A 22,818-nucleotide genomic window follows, 5' to 3' on the forward strand; every position below is an offset into this window, starting at 1 on the left:
ATTTCAATTCCTTTAAGTTTATTAAAGATTTCTTGTGAATCACAGGATTTGATCAGATTTTCTATGAAGAGCCATATAAGAAATAATTTAGGCTTTGTTGGCCATATGGTCTCTGTTGAAGCTTCTTATCTCTGCTGGAGTAGTACAGAAGCAGCCATACACATGACATAGACCAATGGGCATGGCTTTATTTGAATAAAACATTATTTATAAAAATAGACAATGGGGCCAGATTTGGCCATTGGGCCATAGTTTACTGATGTTTGGCACTGCATATGATCTGTCCTGGAGAATGTTCATGTGTGTTTGAAAAGAATGTGTGGGACGCCTGGGTGGCTCAGTGGTTAAGCATTTGCCTTTGGCTCAGGGTGTGATCCTGGAGTCCCGGGATCGAGTCCCACCTTGGGCTCCCCACGGGGAGCCTGCTTTTCCCTCTGCCTGTGTCTCTGCTTCTCTCTGTGTGTGTGTTTCATGAATAAATAAATAAAATCTTTTAAAAAAGAAAAAAATGTTCTTTTCTTATTAGAGAGCTTATTCTTGTTGATCTTCTATCTGGGTTTTTAATAATTTACTGAGAGTGGGGTATTGAAGTCTTCAACGATTGTTGAATTGTCTGTTCTTTCAGTTCTGTGCATTTTCACTTCATGTATTTTAGGTCTCTGTTATTAGATGAATATACATCTGTAATTGTTATATGTTCCCCATGTCATGACCTTTTTTTTCATATGATATATCTCTCTCTTTGTAGTAATATTTTTTGTCTTAAAGTCTTTTTCTGAGTTAGTTCTTATTGTTGGTATTTGCATGATACATCTCTTCCCATTCTTTTACTTTGTGTCTGAATCTATGGTGTGTCTCTTGTAGATAGAAGATAGTTGGATCTCTTGTTTTCCATCCAACTTGACAATTTCTGTCTTTTGATTGGAGTCTTTAATCCATTCATATTTAATATAGTCTTTATATAGATGGATTTACCTCTGCCATTTTGGTTTTGTATGTCTTAAGTCTTTTCTGTTTCCTTGTTTCTCTTTTATTGTCTTTTTTTGTGTGTTAAGTAGTTATTTTTTAGTGTATTATTTTAATTCTTTTGTTGTACTGTTATCTTTTGTTTGTTTTTCCTATTTTGGGGTTCTCTCCTCTCTTCCCTTGTCTTTTGTCTTCTTTTCTCTCATAATCTGCCCTTTAAGCCACCAGACTTTAAGTACATTAAGAATGAGTAGGGCAGCTCAGGTGGCTCAGCAGTTTAGTGCTGCCTTGGGCCCAGGGTGTGATCCTGGAGACCTGGGATCTAGTCCCATATTGGGCTCCCTGTGTGGAGCCTGCTTCTCCCTCTGCCTGTGTCTCTGCCTCTCTCTGTGTCTCTCATGAATAAATAAATAAAATATTTAAAATTAAAAAAAAAAAAAAGAATGAGGAATGCTTGTGTGGCTCAGTGGTTGAGTCGTCTGCCTTTGGCTCGGGTCGTGGTCCTGAGGTTCTGAGATTGAGTCTCAGGCTCCCTGCATGGATCCTGCTTCTGCCTCTCTTCTCTGTGTCTCTCATGAATAAATACATCTTTTTTTAAAAAAAGTACATTAAAGGGGATCCCTGGGTGGCTCAGCGGTTTGGCGCTTGCCTTTGGCCCGGGGCGCGATCCTGGAGACCCAGGATAGAATCCCACGTCGGGCTCCCTGCATGGAGCCTGCTTCTCGCTCTGCCTGTGTCTCTGCCTCTCTCTCTCTCTCTCTCTCTCTCTCTCTCTCTCTGTGACTATCATGAATAAATAAATCTTAAAAAAAATGAAAAGGAGTGCTGAGTTTCTTTTTTTTTAAGTATTTTATTTATTTATTCATTCATTCATTCATTCATTCATTTATTTATTTATTTATTTATTTATTTATTTATTTATTTATTTATGAGAGACACATAGAGAGTGGCAGAGACATAGGCAGAGGGAGAAGCAGGCTCCCTGTGGGAAGCCTGATTCAGGACTTGATCCCAGGACCCCAGGATCACAACCCGAGCCGAAGGCAGATGCTCAATCACGAGCCACCCAGGCATCTCGAGTGTTGAGTTTCTACTGACTTTTCCTCCAGTTATTGTGAGTGAGGACTTTGTTCTTTGTATTTTCTGGAGGAGAAATACAGACCCATAAAGGATAGAGCATCCAGGGTTGTGTTTCATTCTTAATGTACCTTTTTAAAAAAAAAAAAAAGATTTATTTATTTGTGATAGACACAGAGAGAAAGAGAGAGGCAGAGACACAGGCCGAGGGAGAAGCAGGCTCCATGCAGGGAGCCCGACGTGGGATTCGATCCCGGGTCTCCAGGATTGCACCCTGGGCCAAAGGTAGGCGCCAAACCACTGCGCCACCCAGGCATCCTCAGCACTCCTTTTCAATAAGTACTTGATGTATATTTTGTTTAATAAAGACAGAATTGTCTGTACACTAAGCCAATTTAAGAATGTGATATGTAACTTGAAGTCTTAATCACTTGGAGAAAAAGTGAATGGGTTTATTAATGCTGTGAAAAGCAACAATGATCTACCCACCAAGTGCCAAGGTAGAAATAATTAATGTGGTCAATTAAAAAGAAATATATAATTTAAAACTCAGAGGCTTTCAGGTGCTGAGTTAGAGAGTTAGTTTCTTAGTGCTTGCTCTGGACATTATAAAATGCATCTTAACTTATCACAGTCTATTTTAATACTAGTTTAATTCTATAAGTTAGCTTCCCACCTTTGTAAAATTGTTGCCATATCTGTTAATGTCTATATTTATTACAAACCAAAAATGTAGAGTATTGTTATTCTGCATTATACAATTGTTTAAAGAATTTAAGAGAAGAAAATAAAAATATCTTTAGTCAGTCTTTTATATATTTACCTATATTTACTTTTTCCAGTGCTCATTTCTTTGTGTATATTTAGGTTACCATCTGGTGTCATTTTCTTTCAGCCTGTGAGATTTTCTTCAGTATTTTTTTTTTAAGATTTTATTTATTCATAGAGACACACACACACACAGAGGCAGAGACACAGGCAGAGGGAGAAGCAGGCCCCATGCAGAGAGCCTGATGTGGGACCCGATCCAGAGTCTTCAGGATCATGCCCTGGGCTGCAGGCGGCGCTAAACCACTGCGCCACCAGGGCTGCCCCCAGTATTTTTTTTTAAGTCGGGTTTGCCAGCAATGGATTCTCTAAGTCATCGGGGATGTCTGTATTTCACCTTCATTTTTTTTATCTCCATTTTTATTCTTTTCTTTTCTTTCCCCACCTTCATTTTTTAAAGATGATTTTGCTGAATATAGAATTCTTGCTTGACAGTTTTCTTTCAGTATTTTTGAATATGTCATTTCACTGCCTTCTGACTTTCCTTGTTTCTTATGAGAAATTAGCAACTGGTTATATTGTTACTTCCTGGTAAATGAGCTTCTAGAGTCTGTAGGTGATGATGATGATGATAATGGTGATAATGATGACTTTTTTAAAGACAGGGAGAGAGAGAATCTTAAGCAGGCCCCATGCCTGGCATGGAGCCTGATGCGAGACTGGATCTCACAACCCTGAGATCATGACCTGAGCTGAGATCAAGAGTCAGACACTTAACTGACTGAGCCATCCAGGTTCCCTGCAAACTGATACTTAAAAAAAAAAAATTAATCTATAGGGGCTCCTGGGTGGCTCAGTCAGTTAGGTGTCTGACTCTTGATCTCAGCTCAGGTCTTGATCTCAGGGTCATGAGTTCAAGCCCCTCATTGGGCTCCACATTGGGTGTTTGTATTGTTTTTGGTCTTTATTTTTGTTTTTTCCTCCACTTCTTCTGGAATTCCTAATTTGTGTATGTTATACTCGATGTTGTTTCCATAGGTCTCTGGGGCTTTATTTTTCTGTATTCTTTTCTCTGTTCAAATTAGATAACTGTTTTCAGATTTTTTTTTCTTCTACTCCAGTGTTCAGCTCTAGAATTTCTAGTTGCCTCTTTTTACTGATTTCTTTTTGTTGACATTTTCTGTTTGAGGCATTGTCTTTGTATTTTTCTTCAGTCCTTTAAAACAGTTTTAAGGTTTTATTTGTTTAGTTTGGCATTTGGACCTACTCTAAGACATTTTCAATTCCATGATGGTGTTTTTTGTTTTTTTTAACCATTCTTCAATTCGGATCATACTTTCCTGAATCTTTACATGTCTTATAAATTTTTGTCAAAACTTAGATATTTTACATAATGTAGCAACTTTGGATTCTGATTTGTTTTTCCCATCGAGGATTGTTTTGTTTTGTTGCCTGGACTAAATCTGTGGAATGTTTTCCCCCAGTGTGTGACTGCTAATATCTGCTCAGTGTTTTGTATTTTTTAAATTTGTTTTTATGTTTAAGTCTGTCTTCCTGGTATCATACCTGTATCTATATAGCTTAGTGGTCAGTTAACCACTTGTCAACAAAGATTGTCCTAGTGGGTATTATACTATATGTTGGCGAATGGAATTTAAATTAAAACAAAAACAAAAAGATTGTGCTAAATGCATTGAGCTAGTAGAGCTTCCACTCTCTACCAGATCTTTGTGTGTGTTGAGGAGCTCCTTCAAAATTCAGACATTTTATTTTTTAAAGATTTTATTTATTTATTCATAGAGACACACACACACACACACACAGAGAGAGAGAGAGAGAGAGAGAGAGAGAGAGAGAGAGAGAGAGGCAGAGACAGAAGCAGGCTCCATGCAGGCAGCCCGACGTGGGACTCGATCCCGGGACTTCAGGATCACACCTCAGGCTGCAGGCGGCGCTAAACCGCTGCGCCACAGGGGCTGCCCAAAATTCAGACATTGTAAAAGTCTGCTCAAACTTTTACTTTCCACTGGGTCCTCTCATGTTTTTCTTCCTGTTTTTGCAGGCTCCTAGTGGGTCCTCTCTGGTCTCTCCAGCATGGATGGGTGAGCACTTACCCTTATATTCTTGCTTCCAGATTTCCCTTTTAAATTCTCTCCAGTCGAAAATAAAATCTTAAAAAAAAAAATTCTCTCTAGTCTGCTGGTCCATCGCTTGTACCAACTATAACAGCATCCTCAGGTCCTTTGTCTTGCTTGTTCATTTGCCACCAAGAATACACATTGTTACTGACAGTGCTGTTGGGTGTGGAATTCTTTGCTTCAAATCAAGTCAGTCCTCTCTGTGAGTGAAACTGCTGGTTTTTATGGCTTTCCCTACCTTGGTAGAGCTACATTTGCAATGACCTGGGGGTGATGGAAATAGCTTTAGGCAATAATGCCATAGACTCCAACTGTTTTTACCCCAGATTCAGTAGTTTTTCACGAGTAACCACCGAGAAGGTAGCATTTGAGAAAAGACCTGAAGGAGGTGAGGAATTATTTCATATAGATAGCTAAAGATGAACATTCATAGCAGAGGGAATACCTTAACGGCCTGAAGGTGAGAACATATCTAGGGTATGAAAGGGACAATAAAGAAGCCAATATGGCTAGAGTGGAGTACCTGACGGAGAGAGAGTAGTAGGAAATTATATCAGGTAAAGAGAAGATTTGGGGACAGGGTATTAGAGCAGATAAGACCTTTTAGGGCATTCACTGTAAGGACTCTGGCTTTTACTTTGAATGAAATGGGGAGCTACTAGAGGGCTTTAAACAGTAGAGTTGAGACACAGTTTATTTTATAATTTTAAAAGCAGTTTTAGTGAGATGAAAGCTAAAGGGTGGCAGGATAGAAGACTCAGGATGCCAGTTAAGAGACTATTACCGTCCTGATTTTAGCAATGCAGGGGAGAAATGATTGTGGCTTAGATGAGGGTAGTAGCAGGAGAGGTCATGAGAAGTGGTCCAGTTCCTTCTGGCAGATTGGAGGTAGGGAGTCAATAGATTCAGATCTCTTATTTCAAGGAAATTTTCATGCATAGTATGTGAATGCTTTTTTCTGTTCCCTTTATTGAGTTCTATATTTTTTATCCCTATAGTGATCCTAATTATCCTCTGATTCAATCATTTTAATGCTCTAATATTTTCTTTTTTAAAAAATATTTTATTTATTTATTCATAGAGACAGAGAGAGAGAGGCAGAGACACAGGCAGAGGGAGAAGCAGGCATCATACAGAGAGCCTGACGTGGGACTCGATCCAGGGTCTCCAGGATCATGCCCTGAGCTGCAGGCGGTGCTAAACTGCTGCGCCACCGGGGCTGCCCATAATACTCTAATATTTTTTAATTGCAATCTCTTTTTTTCTTCTTCTGAAGACTTTCCTCTGTCACATGCATTCTATTTTCATCTTTGTTTTTTTTTTTTTTTTGGTTCATCTTTGTTTTTAAACTAGGGTCCATGCCCACTGTAGAGCCCAATGCAGAGCTTGAACTCACAACCTTGAGATCAAGACCTCAGCTGAGATCAGGAGTCAGACCCTTAACTGACTGAGCCAACTCAGGTGCCCCTCATTCTCTTGTCTTTATGCTGAGGAAATGAGGGTAGAGAAGAGCTTGCCATTGAAGAGTTTAATCCTTTGTGGTAGATCTAAATTCTGTCTTTTAAATCTCAAAAAGTGTTTTCTATCAGGTCCACTCTATCCAATGGTAAATTCCATGTAATTCCATAGGCTTTGGCTGATTCTCCCAATTTGGCTCAATTCTCTGAAAGATAGTAAGCTCCAGAGGTTCAGCCTATCTTTCCTCAAGTCCCATAGTGGTTTGTAGAGACTCTTACTCTTGGGGTGTAATTGACGTGATGTATTAGTTTCAGTTGTACAATGTAATAACTCAGAATTTGTATATAGGGCAGCCCTGGTGGTGTAGCAATTTAGCACCGCCTTGCAGCCCAGGTCCTGATCCTGGAGGCCTGGAATCGAGTCCCACGTCAGGCTCTCTGCATGGAGCCTGCTTCTCCCTCTGCCGGTGTCTCTGCCTCTCTCTCTCTCTCTCTCTCTCTCTGTGTCTCTATAAATAAATAAATAAATAGATAGATAGATAGATAGATAGATAGATAGATAAATAGATAAATAAATAAATAATTTTAAAAAAGAATTTATATATATTGCAAAATGAACATCAAAATTAGTCTGGTTAACATCTCATATATAAAACGTTTTTTCTTGTGACGAGAACTTTCAACATCCACTCTCCTAGCTGCTTTCAAATATGGAACATAGTATGAGCTAGTCACCTTGTTGTCTGTACATCTCTGTGACTTACTCATCTTATAACTCGGAATTTGAACTTTTTGACCCCCTTCACCCATTATCTACTCCCCCTGCCTCTGGTAACCACCAATCTTTTCTCTATATCCGTTGAGGCTCTTGGTGAATTTTTTTTTTTTTAACTTTACCATAGCTGTCTACTTAGTCTTCATTTTCCTCCATCTGTATTGGAAAGTATTTCATATAAGGTTGTTCTCATTTTCTTCTTGGGGTTTTCCTGTCAAGTGTCCAAATATAAGAGTTGCTTTGATCCTCATGCTTCCTTTACCCAGAAATCTTGGGATCTGTTTTTTTAAAGTTCAGTGATATGGGAAAAAGTAGCATTTGTATCTTTACAACTTGCTTCCTGCATTATTGACTAATAGAAATTTACTGTTTCCAGTTTTTCTTACTAAAATTCCTTTGTGCTCTTCCCATTCACTCACCTCATTCCCCAGTTTTCTTGCAGCTATATTTGACCTGGGAAACCTGAAGAGAGGTTAGATAACAGGAAGTCCTAGAACAGAAAAAAGACCCTTGATTTGGGTAGGACAAGCAGGTGGTAAGAAAGATCTTAGGTAGTAATAAGAGGTAATATTTTACTTTGTGAAGTGGAGATGGGGATAAGATTTTTGAGATAACAGAAGATAAGGCAACTTCTTTCTGAACTAAGAAGATGGTCTGATTTTAAGATTAAAATTTCTTTTTCTTTTAATTCCACTATAGTTAATATTAATATACAATGTTATATTAGTTTCAGATGTGTGATATAGTGATGCAGCAATTCCATAAAACACAGGGTACTTATCACAAACGCACTCCTTAATCCCCATCCCCTATTTTCCCGTTCCCCCCACTCACCTCCCCTCTGGTAACCAGCAATGTGTTCTGTATAGTTCAGAATCTGTTTCTTGGTTTTTTTTTTTCCCTAAGATTAAAGTTTCTTTTGGAGCAAAATATTGCTTTTTATGACTACATTCTTTCTAGAGTATTTTCCTTTTAATAGCTAGCTTTATTTAGAAAAAATACCGGGTATTTTTTGGGTATCTGTTAGAAAATTTATACATGTAACTGTTAACTGTAATAGTGAATGTATTTGTGTGTTTTCCCTCCAGAATCTCCATGGAGAAAGAGACATGAATGTCTGCAATGATATTTCCTGACAAGAAGTTGATACAAGAGAAGGAAAGGAGATCAACAGCTAGTGAGCAGAATTTCAGATAACCAGCATTTGGTATTTATCACCTCCAACTACAGACTTCCGTTGCCTGCTTTTAAATCAGAGATAACTACGGTCAGGACCCAGACAAGGCAAAAGGATACTTTACTTTTCATCTGTATTTTTTGAGATCAAAGAAACCACAATGTCTAGAAAACAAAACTCAAAGGGTAAGATTACATGTGGGTATAAATTGTTAAAAGCATAGATGTAGAATGGTGATCTATATATTTTTAAAAGGTTCTCTTAATGTATTTTGAATGGTTATATTGTCCCTCACCCAGTGCAGTACTTCTGATAGGTATAATCTGTCTCTTTATCTTGACTGCAATTAATTTTAGAGGAGTATAGAACATTCACAACTTTATCCATTGTCTCTTGAATTATCTAAGTAATTGTGGATATTAGATTACAGTTTTGTGTGTTTCCAGTTTGGGAATTAATTCATATAACAATTGCTTTTCTACTTTTACAAATGTATTAAGTTGGAATATATTTGCAGGAAAGTCAACTGCATCTAGAAAATACACTTTCTGAAGTATGGACATATGTTAGGGGCATGCTGGAAGATAACTTTTACTGCAGGATATTCTATATCCTGTGAGTTGATGTTTTTTTTCTTTGGAGACAGGAAATGAAGCAAGAGTAAATGCTTCTAGTTTTAGATTCCTTCTTTAGCTTTCCTTCCAGGATTATTACTCACTCTAGCTTCTTATCTAAAGTAAAATATAAGATCAAAGAATCAAATACCAAGAATAGTTGGGAAAGACTATAAGATCCCTTTTTCACCTTTTTTAGAATAGCTGCAAAAATGCAAAGGGACAAATTTAACAGTAGCACTAGAACTATTATTATACAATAACTAGAATATATTTGTTAGAAGAATGACCATAGCTATCCTGGCTTTTTTCCCTCTTTGAGTTTAATTTTCAATTTAAAGTTAATGTTCTTCCATTCAAAACAAAGGTGTAGATCTAGGTCTCATGTGTTAAATATGAAGGAAAATGCTTTTAAACTTAATTTTGACTTGGTAGTTCACAAACCTCATTTTAAGAAAATAATGTACTGGAGCTGCTTGTGATTTTGAAAGCTGCAGTTTCATTATATAGTAAATCTGTATAAAGGAAATCTGAGTTCTAAGGAATGGTTAGATTACTTAAGAGCTATTTTATGCAATGAGATTATTAACTGAAAAGTTTTTATAACCAAAGTTTGTTTCTTCTTTGTCATGATTCAATTTGCTTTCTTCCCAGTTATGTTTGAAACATTATGTTTTCCTCCTACAGATGAGAAATACTAGAGTAAAAATAGGACTCCAGACTTTAAAATAAAACAGTTTCATCTAAAAAGTTAGCATTGAATCTTCAGCTACGATTGTTGAATTGTGTATTTTTCCTGTTTTGTCAGTTTTTAATTTACATATTTTAGGATTCTGCTATTAAATAATATACATTTATAATTGCTTTATCTTGTTGATATATTGTTTTTTATTATGAAATGTTCTTTGTCTCTAGGAATATGTCTTTTTTTTTTAAGATTTATTTATTTATTTATTCAGAGGGAGAAAGAGAGGCAGAGACACAGGCAGTGGGAGAACCAGGCTCCATGCAGGGAGCCTGACGTGGGACTCGATCCCGGGCCTCCAGGATCACACCCCAGCCACAGGCGGCACTAGGCGCTAAACTGCTGCGCCACCAGGGCTGCCCTAAGAATATGTCTTTAAAGTTTAATTTTTCCCACTCTCTTATACTTATTGTTTTCAGGAATTATCTTTTTCATCCTCTTAACTTTCTTTTTTTTGGTGGGGGTGGTACTGAAACCTTCAACCTTCACTTTCAGTGTGTTTCGAACTTAAGTGTCTCTTGCAGACATCATATGGTTGGATCTTGCCTTTTTATCCAGTCTCACAACTGCATTTTGATTAATCCATTCAACATTTAGTGTATTTATCAGAATGATTGGGTTTATGTCTGCTATTTGCTGTTTCCTAAATCTTATTTTTTCGTTCCTCTGCACCTGCTTTATTGCTGCCTTTTTATATATTTTTGTATTTTATCTTTATATTACTTTATATTTTATACTTCTTTGTATTAATTCCTCTGATTTTTAAAAGCTATTTCTTAGTTATTTTATTAGTTATTTTATTTTATTAATTAATAAAATAAATCATTTTATTGCTCTAGAATTGCAGTTATGCGTCTTTAACTTGTCACAAGCTTCAGGTTAATACTGACTTAATTCCGGTAAAATATAGTAACTCTCTTCCAATATAGCCTTGTTTCCTCTTCCCTACTTTCATACTCCGTATCCCCAACAATATGTTGTTATAATTATTACTTTAAAGAGATAAGAATTATTACTTTTGAAGAAATTTGGAGAAAAGAGAAAAAATATATATGTAGTCTTTATATTTACCATTTTGAGTGCCCTTAATTCCTTCCTCTGGATTTGAGTTACTGTCTGGTTTTATTTCCTCTCAGCCTGAAGGATTTAGTTTTTCTTGTACACAAGTCTGACAGGAATGGAGTCTTTCAGACTTTTTTTTTTTAATCTGAATATCTTTATTTTATCTTAATTTTTGAAAGATAGTTTTGCTGGCTATAGAATTCAGCACTTAGAATGTGCTTTTCCACTAAATATGTCATATTGTTGTTCCTCTGTTTGCTATGAGTCCTTTTTTTTTGTTGTCAAGATTTTCTCTTTGTCTTTAGCAGTTTGACTGATGGAATTTGGTATGGATTTCTTGGGAATTTCATCAAATTTTGGCCATTGTTTTATCAAAAAAATTATTCCTGCCCCTTTCTCTCTTTCCTCTCCTGCTAGGAATCCTGTGATGTGTATATCAGTAAGCTTAATGTTATCCTGCAGGTGACCAAGGAACATTTTTCTTTTTTCTTCAAAATTTTTTTTCATATTGTTCTTCCTTTATATAGATTGCTTAATTCCTATTGATCTCTTTTCAATTTCATTGATTTTTTTTCTTCTGTCTCAAATTTGCTATTAAGTCTGGTGAATTTTTCATTTGGGTATTATATTTTCAATTAGAATTTCTTTTTAGTTTTATAGTGTCTATTTCTCTATTGGGATTCTCTTTGTTGAATCATTAGGACTGTATTTTCCTTTAATTTTTTGAAAATATTTTTATTAGCTGTTTTGAAGCTTTTATTGCTTAGGTATACCAACTTGGTGGACCCTTTAAGAGTCCCGTTTCCATTGATGGTGTTTTTCCTATGTATGAGTCTTTCTTTCTTTCTTGGCTTTTTTTTTTTAAGATTGTATTTATTTATTCATGAGTGAATGAATAATATTCATTCATATTATTTCATTATTTATTCACACAGAGAGAAAGGGAGGCAGAGACACAGGCAGAGGGAGAAGCAGGCTCCATGCAGGGAACCCGATGTGGAACTCCATCCCCAGTCTCCAGGATCAGGCCCTGGGCTGAAGGCGGTGCTAAACCGCTGAGCCACCAGGGCTGCCCTCTTTCTTGGCTTTTTTTAAACAGATAGTTAACTCTGGATTCTTATTTTATTTTCTTGAAGGTATTTTAAAAATAATTAGCCTGGACATAAACTAGGATATCTACCTCTCTACCTGTCCCATGTGTACAGTCACAAATGTATCTGCACATATTTTTAAATTCTAACTTTTATTTTTTACTTTTGCTTTTTAGGGATTGTCCCTGTGTCTGCAGTGTTTATTGGTCAGCCAGTGATTTAGACTGAGGTTTTGCTAAACATCTAAAATGCATAAACTTTTATTTTCTGCTGGTTAAACTGTGGGTTGAGGAGGACCTCAAAGTTCAGGCTGATCTTAAGTTTGTTTTCACTTTTACTTTCCACTGGCTCTTAGGTTTCTCCGTGCACGTGCATAGTTTCTCGTTTCCTATTTAGCTAGGAATGTGTAGAGAATGAATACAGCTTTTCTATGTTTCTTTTTTATTTCCAGGATTTCCCTTTTAAATTTCTTGTTTACCTCTCACTTAACCAACACTTCAACTTCAGGCTAGCAAGGCAGCAAGGTGGGTTTTTTTGTTGTTTTTTGTTTTTGTTTGTTTGTTTTTTACATTTATTTCTAAGTTATCCACTTTATCTGAGAGAGCTGTGGAGTTTTGCCCTCCTCTCTAGCTAGCCTTCTTTGGCAATAAAGCTGCTATTTTTATAGCTAGCCCTGTCCTGGTTAAAGCTATTGTTCTCCATGGAGCAGGAGATGTGAATGGGAGCAGTCCTAGGCAAGAAGGGTACAGACTTCATTGTTCTTACCTAAGACACTAGCAGTTTCTCAGTAATTTGTTGTGGCCTTTGATTGATTTCTATAGCCCTGAAAAGTTGTTTCTGACAGTTTTGTTCAGTTTAATACATGTGTTTTAAGGAGAGAACTTGTAACCTCTTCATGCCACCCTCAAGCCCAGTTTTATTGTTTTAGAAAAGTACTGGTCCTCAGCGCTTAGAAATTAAACAATAAAAACAACTAGTTCTTCATACCTGGTAGCTTGAATAGCTATGTAAATAGTGGCAACAGAGGACAAGTCTTTAGATATTAAGTACCCTGTGGTTTATGTGGCTTACTAGTTAGGTAAAAAATGCTTCTGCCAAAAATCTCTTGTGGGCCTTACCTTTGGATTACTGGAACTGTTTCTTGGGCACCCAGATGTTGAAAATCAAATAAAAGAACTTTTGGGCAGCCCCAGTGGCACAGTGGTTTAGAGCTGCCTGCAGCCCAGGGCGTGATCCTGGAGACCCTGGATGAGTCCCATGTCAGGCTCTCTGCATGGTGCCTGCTTCTCCCTCTGCCTGTGTCTCTGCCTCTCTCTCTCTCTCTCTCTCTTGTCTCTATGAATAAATAAAAAATCTTTTAAAAAGGTAAATAAAAGAACTTTTGAGTAGAACCCATAGCAGATATTTGAGAACCTATTAGGTTCATAATATTAATTTATAGTGGGATAATTATGCATAATTAAAAAAAAAGATTTTGTTTATTCATGAAAGACACAGGGTGGGGGGAGGGCAGAGACTCAGGCAGAGGGAGAAACAATCTCCCCTCAAGGAGCCTGACATAGGACCCGATCCCGATCCCAGATTCCAGGATCAGGACCTGAGCCAAGGGCAGATGCTCAATCTCAACTGCTGAGCCATCCAGGCATCCCAATTATGCATAACTTTTAACCATTTCCTGACTGATGTCTGAATCAAGCACTAGATAAAAGAAACCCAATTCTGGGGGTAATTCAAGGTTGGGAATAGGTTTAGTTCTGATTCCTACAGATTACTAATGATCCTAATTTTCACTTTAAAGAGTCTTCAGGGGATCCCTGGGTGGCGCAGCGGTTTAGCCCCTGCCTTTGGCCCAAGGCGTGATCCTGGAGACCCGGGATCGAATCCCACATCGGGCTCCCGGTGCATGGAGCCTGCTTCTCCCTCTGCCTGTGTCTCTGCCTCTCTCTCTCTCTCTCTCTCTGTGTGGCTATCATAAATAAATAAAAATTTTAAAAAAATAAAAATAGTCTTCAGAGACTAGAGAACGATGAGACAAAATGATTGTAGTTTTAACATTTTTAGGAACCCTGATTATGGTTAGGTAATCTTTTTCTCTCAAAATTGACTATATCTCAGAATCATCGTAGAAATTTTTAAAAAATTGTTTTTGAATCGCTATCTCTGAGGATAGTACACTAGACTGTTTTAAACAGATTTGCTAATATTTTTCTGGACATAAAAACCGTGTTTGCTCTATGTTTATCAAGTTATAATGATAATGGTAAGAGCAATGTACTCTTTTTGTTAACTTCGTTTTGCACTTAACATTAGTTCTCTCTTCCTCTTTTCCCACTTGTAAAACTATTCAACTACAAAACACTTTCACATTTGATATTTAAACCTCTGAAACATTAAAATAGCTGACTTAAATTTCATAGTTGATTTGCATGAACGGTTTCTCAATCCCAGTACTGTGCTATTGCTTAATTGCTTCACTACTTTTTGTTTTATATAGAGCTACCTAAATGTTTCTCTCTTCCTTTCCTCTGCCCTCCCCGACTTTTTTTCATTTCACAAAACTGAAACCCTATATCCATTAAACAGTAACTCCCTACTTTCTCTTATCCTAATTCCTGGAAACTACCATCCTACTTTCTATTTTCTGATTCTGTGAATTTGATACTCTTGATAATTCATACACATGGAATCATATGGTATTTGTCCTTCTATGACTGGCTTATTTCACTAAGGATAATGTCTTCAAAGTTAATCCATGTTGTAGCATGTATCAGAATTTCCTTCCTTTTTAAAGTTGAATAATATTCTATTGTATGTATTAATCACATTTTATTTATCTGTGGATGGATACTTGAGTTGTTTCCACTATCTGACTTTTGTAAATAACATGCTGTGAACATGGGTGTACAGATGTCTTTTGAAATTCCTGCTTACACTTCTTTTGGGTTTATAGCCAGAAGTGGAATTGCTGGATTAATGGTAATTCTGTTTAATTTTTTGAGGAACTGCCATTTTGTTTTCTGTAGGAGATGTACCGTTTTACATTCCTACCAGCAGTACACAGGGTTCTAATTTGTCTGCATCATCTCCAACACTTGTTATTTTCTGTTTGTTTGCTTTTTAAATAGCTATCCTAACGGATGTGAGGACTTCCTTTTATTTTATTTTTTTAAAAGATTTCATTTGTTCATGAGAGACAGAGAGAGAGAGGCAGAGACACTGGCAGAGGGAGAAGCAGGCTCCATGCAGGGAGCCTGATGTGGGACTCGATCCCAGGTCTCTAGGATCACATTCTGGGTCAAAGGCAGGCACTAAACCTCTGAGCCACCCAGGCGTCCCAAGGACTTCCTTTTAAAGACAAGAGTTATAACCTGTTTTTATTTTTAAATTTTAATTATTTTTTATTTTTTTTTATGGAACACTTAATGAATTTGCATGTCATCCTTGCATGAGGGCCACGCTAATCTTGTCTCTACCATTCCAATTTTAATATATGTGCTACCACTGATGTGAGCACTACAAAGTGTTTTTATAAAGTCATAACATTTTTAAATTTAAAGAAATTTTAATAACTGTCAGAACTGACCATTTTATTCTTTGTGTCTCCCACTTCATCTGTGATACTTATAAACATTCACTGTATGCCTGTCTTTGCCTATTAGACTCTGAGCCTGTTGGGATAAGAACTGGGTTTTGTTCTTGTATGTCTTTCTAACACCTAGCTTAGTACTTTGATACATTGTAGACTGTCTAGAAACAAATTGTGTTAATTTATAATTTTAAAAACATTTCAGATTTTTTTCTTTTTAAAAATTAAGTTTAATTGAAGTATAGTTGATACACATTGTTACATTAGTTTCAGGTTGTACAGCATAGTGATTTGAAAACTATGCATGATGCTGTATGTTCACCACAGGTATAGCTACTATCTGTCAACATCTTGAGATGGGGAGTTTATCCTGGATCATCCAGGTGAGCCCTAAGTGCAGCCACAAATATCCTTATAAGGGGGAGGCAGAAGGAGATTTCAGATAGAAGAGAGGGCATCATAACCATGAGGGCAAGAGATTGGGGTGATATGGCAAGCCAAGAAATGCCTACACCTACCAGCAATTGGAAAAGGCAAGGAACAAATTCTCTAGAGCTTTCAGAATGACTATACCTTGCCATTAGCTTCATTTCAGCCCAGTGAAACTGGTTTTGGACATTTAGGCTTTTTTTTTTTTTAATTTGTATTTATTTATGATAGTCACAGAGAGAGAGAGAGAGAGAGAGAGAGAGAGGCAGAGACACAGGCAGAGGGAGAAGCAGGCTCCATGCACCGGGAGCCCGACGTGGGACTCGATCCCGGGTCTCCAGGATCGCGCCCTGGGCCAAAGGCAGGCGCCAAACTGCTGTGCCACCCAGGGATCCCTAGGCTTTAGAACTATGACAATAAATTTCCATAGTTTGAGCTACCATATTTGTGGTAATTTGTTTTAGCAGCCACAGGAAACTAATACAGAACCAAAGCAAGTGTTTGGGCCTTTTAGTTCGTTGCTCTCAACCATATTCTCTTTGTTGAAAGTCACATACTCTTAATATACTTTTTAAATGCCATCTCTTTTTAGAAGTTCAATAAAGAGGACATTTTATTTTAGGCTCTAGCTGACTGTTCTACAAAAGATATCTAGAAATAATTGGCCACATATTTCTTTTTCCTTTCCTTTTAGGGGTAAAATATCTAATATAAAGGTGGGAAACAAGTAAGTAAATGTGGCTTATCTTTCTACCCTAGGCAATTTAAAAAATAGGTTGTCCTTAGAACCAGTTTAAATTGTTTCTTATACTGCTCATTTATGTGCTTACTACAAAAAAGAAACCCCCCAAGTTTTTCTAGTGTATTATTTTCAAAATTATTCCAGAAGGGTATGCTTGGTGCATGCAAGAATCCATTAGACCAAAGATAGGGAAGGTAAACACTTTGAAGGGAGAATAACATAGGCAAAAAGGATAGAGCAGTTGAAAAGCTGAATGGTGACAAATTCCTGGAGCCAAGAGGACAGTGATTGATGTTCAGGGCCTTCTAGGGTGTGAGCAGGAACTAGTGACCATCCACCCCACCTTGCTCTGGCATAGGACCCCCCAAGAGACTGAGTCCTAGTAGTAAAGATGAGTGGAAATGACTCACCCTTGTAGGAATTGTGACTTAGTTTTAAATTATTTCAGTACCTGAAATTGGTTTGAGGTAATATAGGTGCAAAGCAAATAGATCCTCTCTGGAAATCCTCACAGATTACTTTCATTATCAGTTTTTAAAAATAGATTGTTTAGTACACAATAAAAATAATTAGAAACATGAGGGGATGTAACAATAAGAATATGGAATATTGTCTCTAACATTAGACAATAGAACAGATACACAGGAGACCTAAATATTGGAGTTACCAGATTTAAAATAACTATTCTTAAAAGATTCAAGGAAATAAAGACAGCATGGAGAAATTCAGTAGACAACTGGCAAACTACTTTGTAATGCATATTTTAGATCTGAAAAATACAGTAATTGAAACTATGTACTCAGTGTCTGGTTTTAAAAAACAGATTGGTATTATCTGAGAAGAATCAGTGAACTGTAGCATAAGTTAGAAAAAACTAAATCATGCATAGAAAGTCAAAAGATGAGGACATACAGAAGAGAAGGTGAAAGACTTAGAGGCCTACAGAGATTAGGTATGTCATATGTGTAATGGGAACTGCAGAAGAAAGAGCATAAGGAAGAGTATTTGAGGAGATATTGTTGATGACTTTCCAAAATTCAAGAAAACCATCAAGCCACAGATTCAAGAAGTATCAATCACAAGCAGAATACATCATAGTAAACATCATAGGAACATCATAGTAAAATTTCTAGGAAACAAAGACAGAAAATCTTAAAAGCAGCCAGAGGAAAAAAAATACACAGTTTTAAAAAGATCACAATCAAACCTAGAGATAACTTCTCAAATAGGAACAATAGAAGTCAGAGGACAGTGGGATGATATCTTTAAAGGTCTGAATTAAAATAACTGCCAGTCTGCAATTCTACACATGTCATATACAGTGAAAATATCCTTCTAGAATGAAGTGGAAATAAGCAGTTTTTTTTAAAAGATTTTATTTATTTATTCATGGGAGACAGAGAGAGAGAGAGAGAGAGAGGGGCAGAGACACAGGCAGAGGGAAAAGCAAGCTCCATGCAGGGAGCCTGATGGGGGACTCAATCCCGGGTCTCCAGGATCACGCCCTGGACTGAAGGTGGCGCTAAACCGCTGAGCTACCCGGGCTGCCCGGAAATAGTTTTAAAAAACAGCAAAAAAACACAAAAATAAAACCAAAAAGATGTCACCATTGGAACCCTATTGAAAAAATCCTGAAGATATTCTGAATACAGAAGAAAGATGACCCAGTTGGAAGGTTGGAGATGGAACAAGGCATGAATAGCAAAGCAAACCACAAATACGTGGCCAAGTCTAAATGAATATTGATTATATAAAACAATAAGAAAGTTTTATTAGGATTTTAAAACACATAGAGAATTATGGGGCGCCTGGGCAGCTCAGTCGATTGAGCGTCCCAACTCTTTGTTTTGGCTGAGGTCATGATCTCATGGATTGTGAGATTGAACCCCATGTTGGGCTCCCTGTTCAGCAGAGAGTCTATATGAAGATTTTCTCTCTCTGCCCTTCCCCCAACTCATTCACTCTCTCAAATAAATCTTAAAAAACAAAAACAAAAAAATACACAGAGAATTAACTTACAAAGTAGTCATGGCCTATAAATTAGGAGAGGCATATACTTCCTTGCTTTATCAAGGAAGAGAGTAAAACTGCCAATTAATAGTATAATTTTGCAAGTCACAAATAGATGTTATAATCTCCAGGGAAGCTATTAAATTAAAAGACTGGTCACTGCATGTTGCAGTATGGATAAACCTTAAGAACATTATGCTAAGTGAAATAAGCCAGTCATAAAAATACATATAATACATGATCCCACTTATAGAAGGTATCTTCAATAGTTAAAGTCACAGAAAGTAGAATGGTGATTGTTAGGAGTTTGGGGGTTATGGAGTATAATGAGTTATGGGGAGTTGTTGCTTAATAGATACAGAGATGTAGTTTTGTAAGATGAAAAAGTTCTGGAGATTAGTTGTATAATAAGATGAATATACTTAACACTACTGAACTTATGCTCTTAGAAATGGTTAAGATGGTAAGTTTTATGCTGTGCTTTTTTTAGCCAGAATTTTAAAAAAGAGACTAAACAAAAGAAAACTGTTCTGAATGTGGATATATTAATATTCAGCCAGAGTAGACTTTAAGGCAAAAAAGCATGATTAGGGATGAAGGAGGGGCACTTCGTAATGATAAATCATTTAACAAAAAATAATTCTAATAACAGATTTACATTTCTTGAAGTTTTTATTTGTTTATTAGAGACAAAAAAAGCACAAACGAGGGGAGGAGCAAAAAAGGGAGGGAGGAGCAGACTTTCCATCCAGCAGGGAGCCCAGTGTGGGGCTCCATCCCAGGACCCTGAGATCATGACCTGAGCCAAAGGCAGAAACTTTACCAACTGAACCACCCAGGTGCCCCTCTAATAACAGATTTTTTTAAATATTTATTTATTTATTTATTTATTTATTTATTTATTTATTTATTTATTTATTTATTTATGATAGTCACAGAGAGAGAGGAGAGAGAGAGAGAGAGGCAGAGACATAGGCAGAGGGAGAGGGAGAGGGAGAAGCAGGCTCCATGCACCGGGAGCCCGATGTGGGACTCGATCCCGGGTCTCCAGGATCGCGCCCTTGGCCAAAGGCAGGCGCTAAACCGCTGCGCCACCCAGGGATCCCTAATAACAGATTTAAAACAAAAATTGGCAGAATTAAAAGGAGAAATACGTAATTATAGTAAGAGAGTTTAACACAGATATCTCAGTAACTGAAAAAACAAACGTGGGATTAATAAGGATATAAAAGTGAATTTACACCACTTTTAGAGAATTAAAATCATTCAGATTATTATTTGGTCACAATGCATTTAAGCTTGCTATCCAAAAGTTAATTAGAAAATCTCCAAATATTTGAGTATTAAGAAATATACATTTGAATAATAGATCAAAAAAAGAAATTAAACGGAAATTAGGAAATATTTTAAATAGAATAATAGAGATTTATGCATAAAAACTTGTAGTGTGCAGCTAAAACCATGTTTAGAGGGATTTTTTATTTCTTTTTTAGCTTTGCATGTATATATTAGAAGATAGGCTATAGATAAGTGAACTAAGTTCTAAGGAAATTAGGAAAAAGCTAGAAAATTCAATCTCTTCAAATATGTAGAAGGAAATAAAATCATTTTTGAATAATGGGATTCCAATATTTATGATTTTTCCCCTTTTCCTTGCTTTATTGTAGTTGTTAGATATCCAGTTGTCTAGAGGTAATGAAGCAAAAGAGTTAACTATGTGAGGTGATGAATGTGTTAATTGTTTTGGTCTTGGTCATTATTCCAACAGTAGCTATGTATATCAGCTTATCACATTGTACAGTTTAAATATATATATTTTTCAATTTTTTCTCAATAAGGTTAGGAGGGAAAAAAGTAACAAAGCAAGCATTTTTGTCTTCTCATCTCAAAGGAAAAGGGCTTAGCATTCACCATTACGCTGATGTTTACTATATGATTTTTGTGGATACCCTATATAGAAATGCCACAGAATGTAACCTTTTCGAATTAGTGACTTTAACAATGTTGCTAGATATAAAATTATTCTACAAAAATCAGTTCACACCTACTTATACCAGCAATAAGTCATTAGAAAATGAAATTTAAAAATGGGATATTTACAATTGTGTCAAAAATTTAACATAGAAAGAAATTCAATGAAAGATGTGTCAGATGGAAATGTAGATGGATGAAACAGCCCAGAAACAGAGCTATTCATCTGTGGAGATTTTTTTTCCTAAAAGGTGGTACTGCAGAGCTTTGAGGAAAAGGTGATCTTTTTTTTTCACTTAATTCTGAGATATTTGGAAATCCATATGGAAAAAATGTAACTGTTCCTTTACTTCATACCTCTGAAGCAATTTACGGTTTAGATTATAGACCTAAATGTGAACGGTAAAACAATAAAGCTTCTTTATAAAGGATAATTTAGAAGAATATCTTGGGGATCCCTGGGTGGTGCAGCGGTTTGGCGCCTGCCTTTGGCCCAGGGCGCGATCCTGGAGACCCGGGATCGAGTCCCACGTCGGGCTCCCAGTGCATGGAGCCTGCTTCTCCCTCTGCCTGTGTCTCTGCCTCTCCCTCTCTCTCTGTGACTATCATAAATTAAAAAAAAAAAAAAAAAAAAAAAAAAAGAATATCTTTAAGACCTCAAAGAAAGAAGGATTCTTTCCTTTTTAAACTTTTTTCCTTAATAGGGTTTTTATAATGTCTTAATGGAATTTGTTTTTTAAAGCAGTTTTAGGTTTATAGCAAAGTTGAGGAGAGGTACAGATTTCCTGTATACCTCCTACCCCCACAGATACATAACCTCCCTTGTGATCCATATCATTCACCAGAGTGACACATTTGTTACAGTGGGTAAACCTACATTGACACATTATTATCACCCAAAGTCTGTAGTTTACATTAAGATTCGTTCTTGGTGGGATCCCCGGGTAGCGCAGAGGTTTGGCGCCTGCCTTTGGCCTAGGGCGCGATCCTGGAGACCCGGGATCGAATCCCACGTCGGGCTCCCGGTGCATGGAGCCTGCTTCACCCTCTGCCTGTGTCTCTGCCTCTCTCTCTCTCTCACTATGTGCCTATCATAAATGAATAAATTATTTAAAAATAAAAAAAAGATTCTTTCTTGGTGGTGTACATTTTTTGGATTTGGACAAATGTATAATGACATGTATTTGCTATTAATAGTATCATACAAAGTAGTTTCACTCCCCTAAAAATCCTCTTTACTCTGCTTATTAATCTTTCATTCCACTTAACCCCTGGCAACTACTGACCCTTTTATTATTGCTATAATTTTCCTTTTCCAGAAAGTTATATAGCTGGAATCATACAGTATGTAGCCTTTTCACATTCACTTATTTCAATTAGTAATAAGCAATTAAATTTCCTCCATGTCTTTTCATGGCTTGTAAACAAATTTCTTTTTAGCATTAAATAACATTCCATTGTATGGATGTACAATAGTTTATCCATTTACCTACTGAAGGACGTCTTGGTTGCTTCTAATTTTTGGCAATTATAAGTAGAGTTGATATAAACATCCATATGCAGGTTTTTGTATGGGTATAAGGTTTCAGCTCCTTTGAGTAAATACCAAAAAGAATGATTGCTAGATTGCATGGTAAGTTTTGTAAGAAACTGCTGAACTGGGGACGCCTGGATGGCTCAGCAGTTGAGCGTCTGCCTTCGGCTCAGGGCACAATCCCAGAGTCTCGGGATCAAGTCCTACATTGGGGTCCCTACAGGGAGCCTGCTTCTCCTTCTGCCTATGTTTCTACCTCTCTCTCTATGTCTCTCATGAATAAATAAATAAAATCTTAAAAACAACAACAACAACAACAAAAAAGAAACTGCTGAAGTCTTCCAAAGAGCCTATATGTACTGTTTTCCTTTTTTACCAGCAATGAAGGAGAGTTCTGTTGCTCCCCATCCTTGCCAGCATTTGGTGGTGTCACTGTTCTGGATGTGGGCTATTCTAAGAGATGTGTAGTGGTATCTCGTTGTTTTAAGTTACATTTCCTTGATGCCATGTGAAGCATCTTTTCATATGCTTGTTTGCCGTCTCTATATTCTTCTTTGGGGAGGTGTCTGTGAAGGTCGTAGGCCCATTTTTAAATTGTGTTGTTTCTTATTGTTGAAAATTAAGAGTTCTTTGTATATTTTGAGTAGCAGTCCTTTATCAGGTGTCTTTTGCAAAT

The 22,818-nt window shown here is 36.8% G+C and overlaps 1 protein-coding gene and 1 non-coding gene across 3 annotated transcripts in view; one reads left to right on the plus strand and one right to left on the minus strand.

Annotated features, from left to right (window-relative positions):
* The window catches only part of SPATS2 (spermatogenesis associated serine rich 2), a 148,454-nt gene that overhangs the window by 73,607 nt on the left and 52,029 nt on the right, over nt 1-22,818 (plus strand). Inside the window, exons 2-3 of one of the 2 annotated variants that reach the window (XM_055337188.1) lie at nt 4,874-4,913; nt 8,270-8,543. In XM_055337188.1, the coding sequence (XP_055193163.1) occupies nt 8,519-8,543 (25 nt within the window). In that variant the 5' untranslated portion in view covers nt 4,874-4,913; nt 8,270-8,518. The remainder of the gene's footprint in view (nt 1-4,873; nt 4,914-8,269; nt 8,544-22,818) is intronic. The other variant, XM_055337187.1, reaches the window with a different exon arrangement.
* Nucleotides 15,275-15,384, minus strand: LOC129517433 (U6 spliceosomal RNA). Its single transcript, XR_008666004.1, has one exon. It is a non-coding gene; the product is annotated as a U6 spliceosomal RNA (small nuclear RNA).

Source organism: Nyctereutes procyonoides, unplaced genomic scaffold (assembly GCF_905146905.1).
Source record: "Nyctereutes procyonoides isolate TBG_1078 unplaced genomic scaffold, NYPRO_anot_genome, whole genome shotgun sequence".
NCBI classification, from domain to species: Eukaryota; Metazoa; Chordata; class Mammalia; order Carnivora; family Canidae; genus Nyctereutes; species Nyctereutes procyonoides.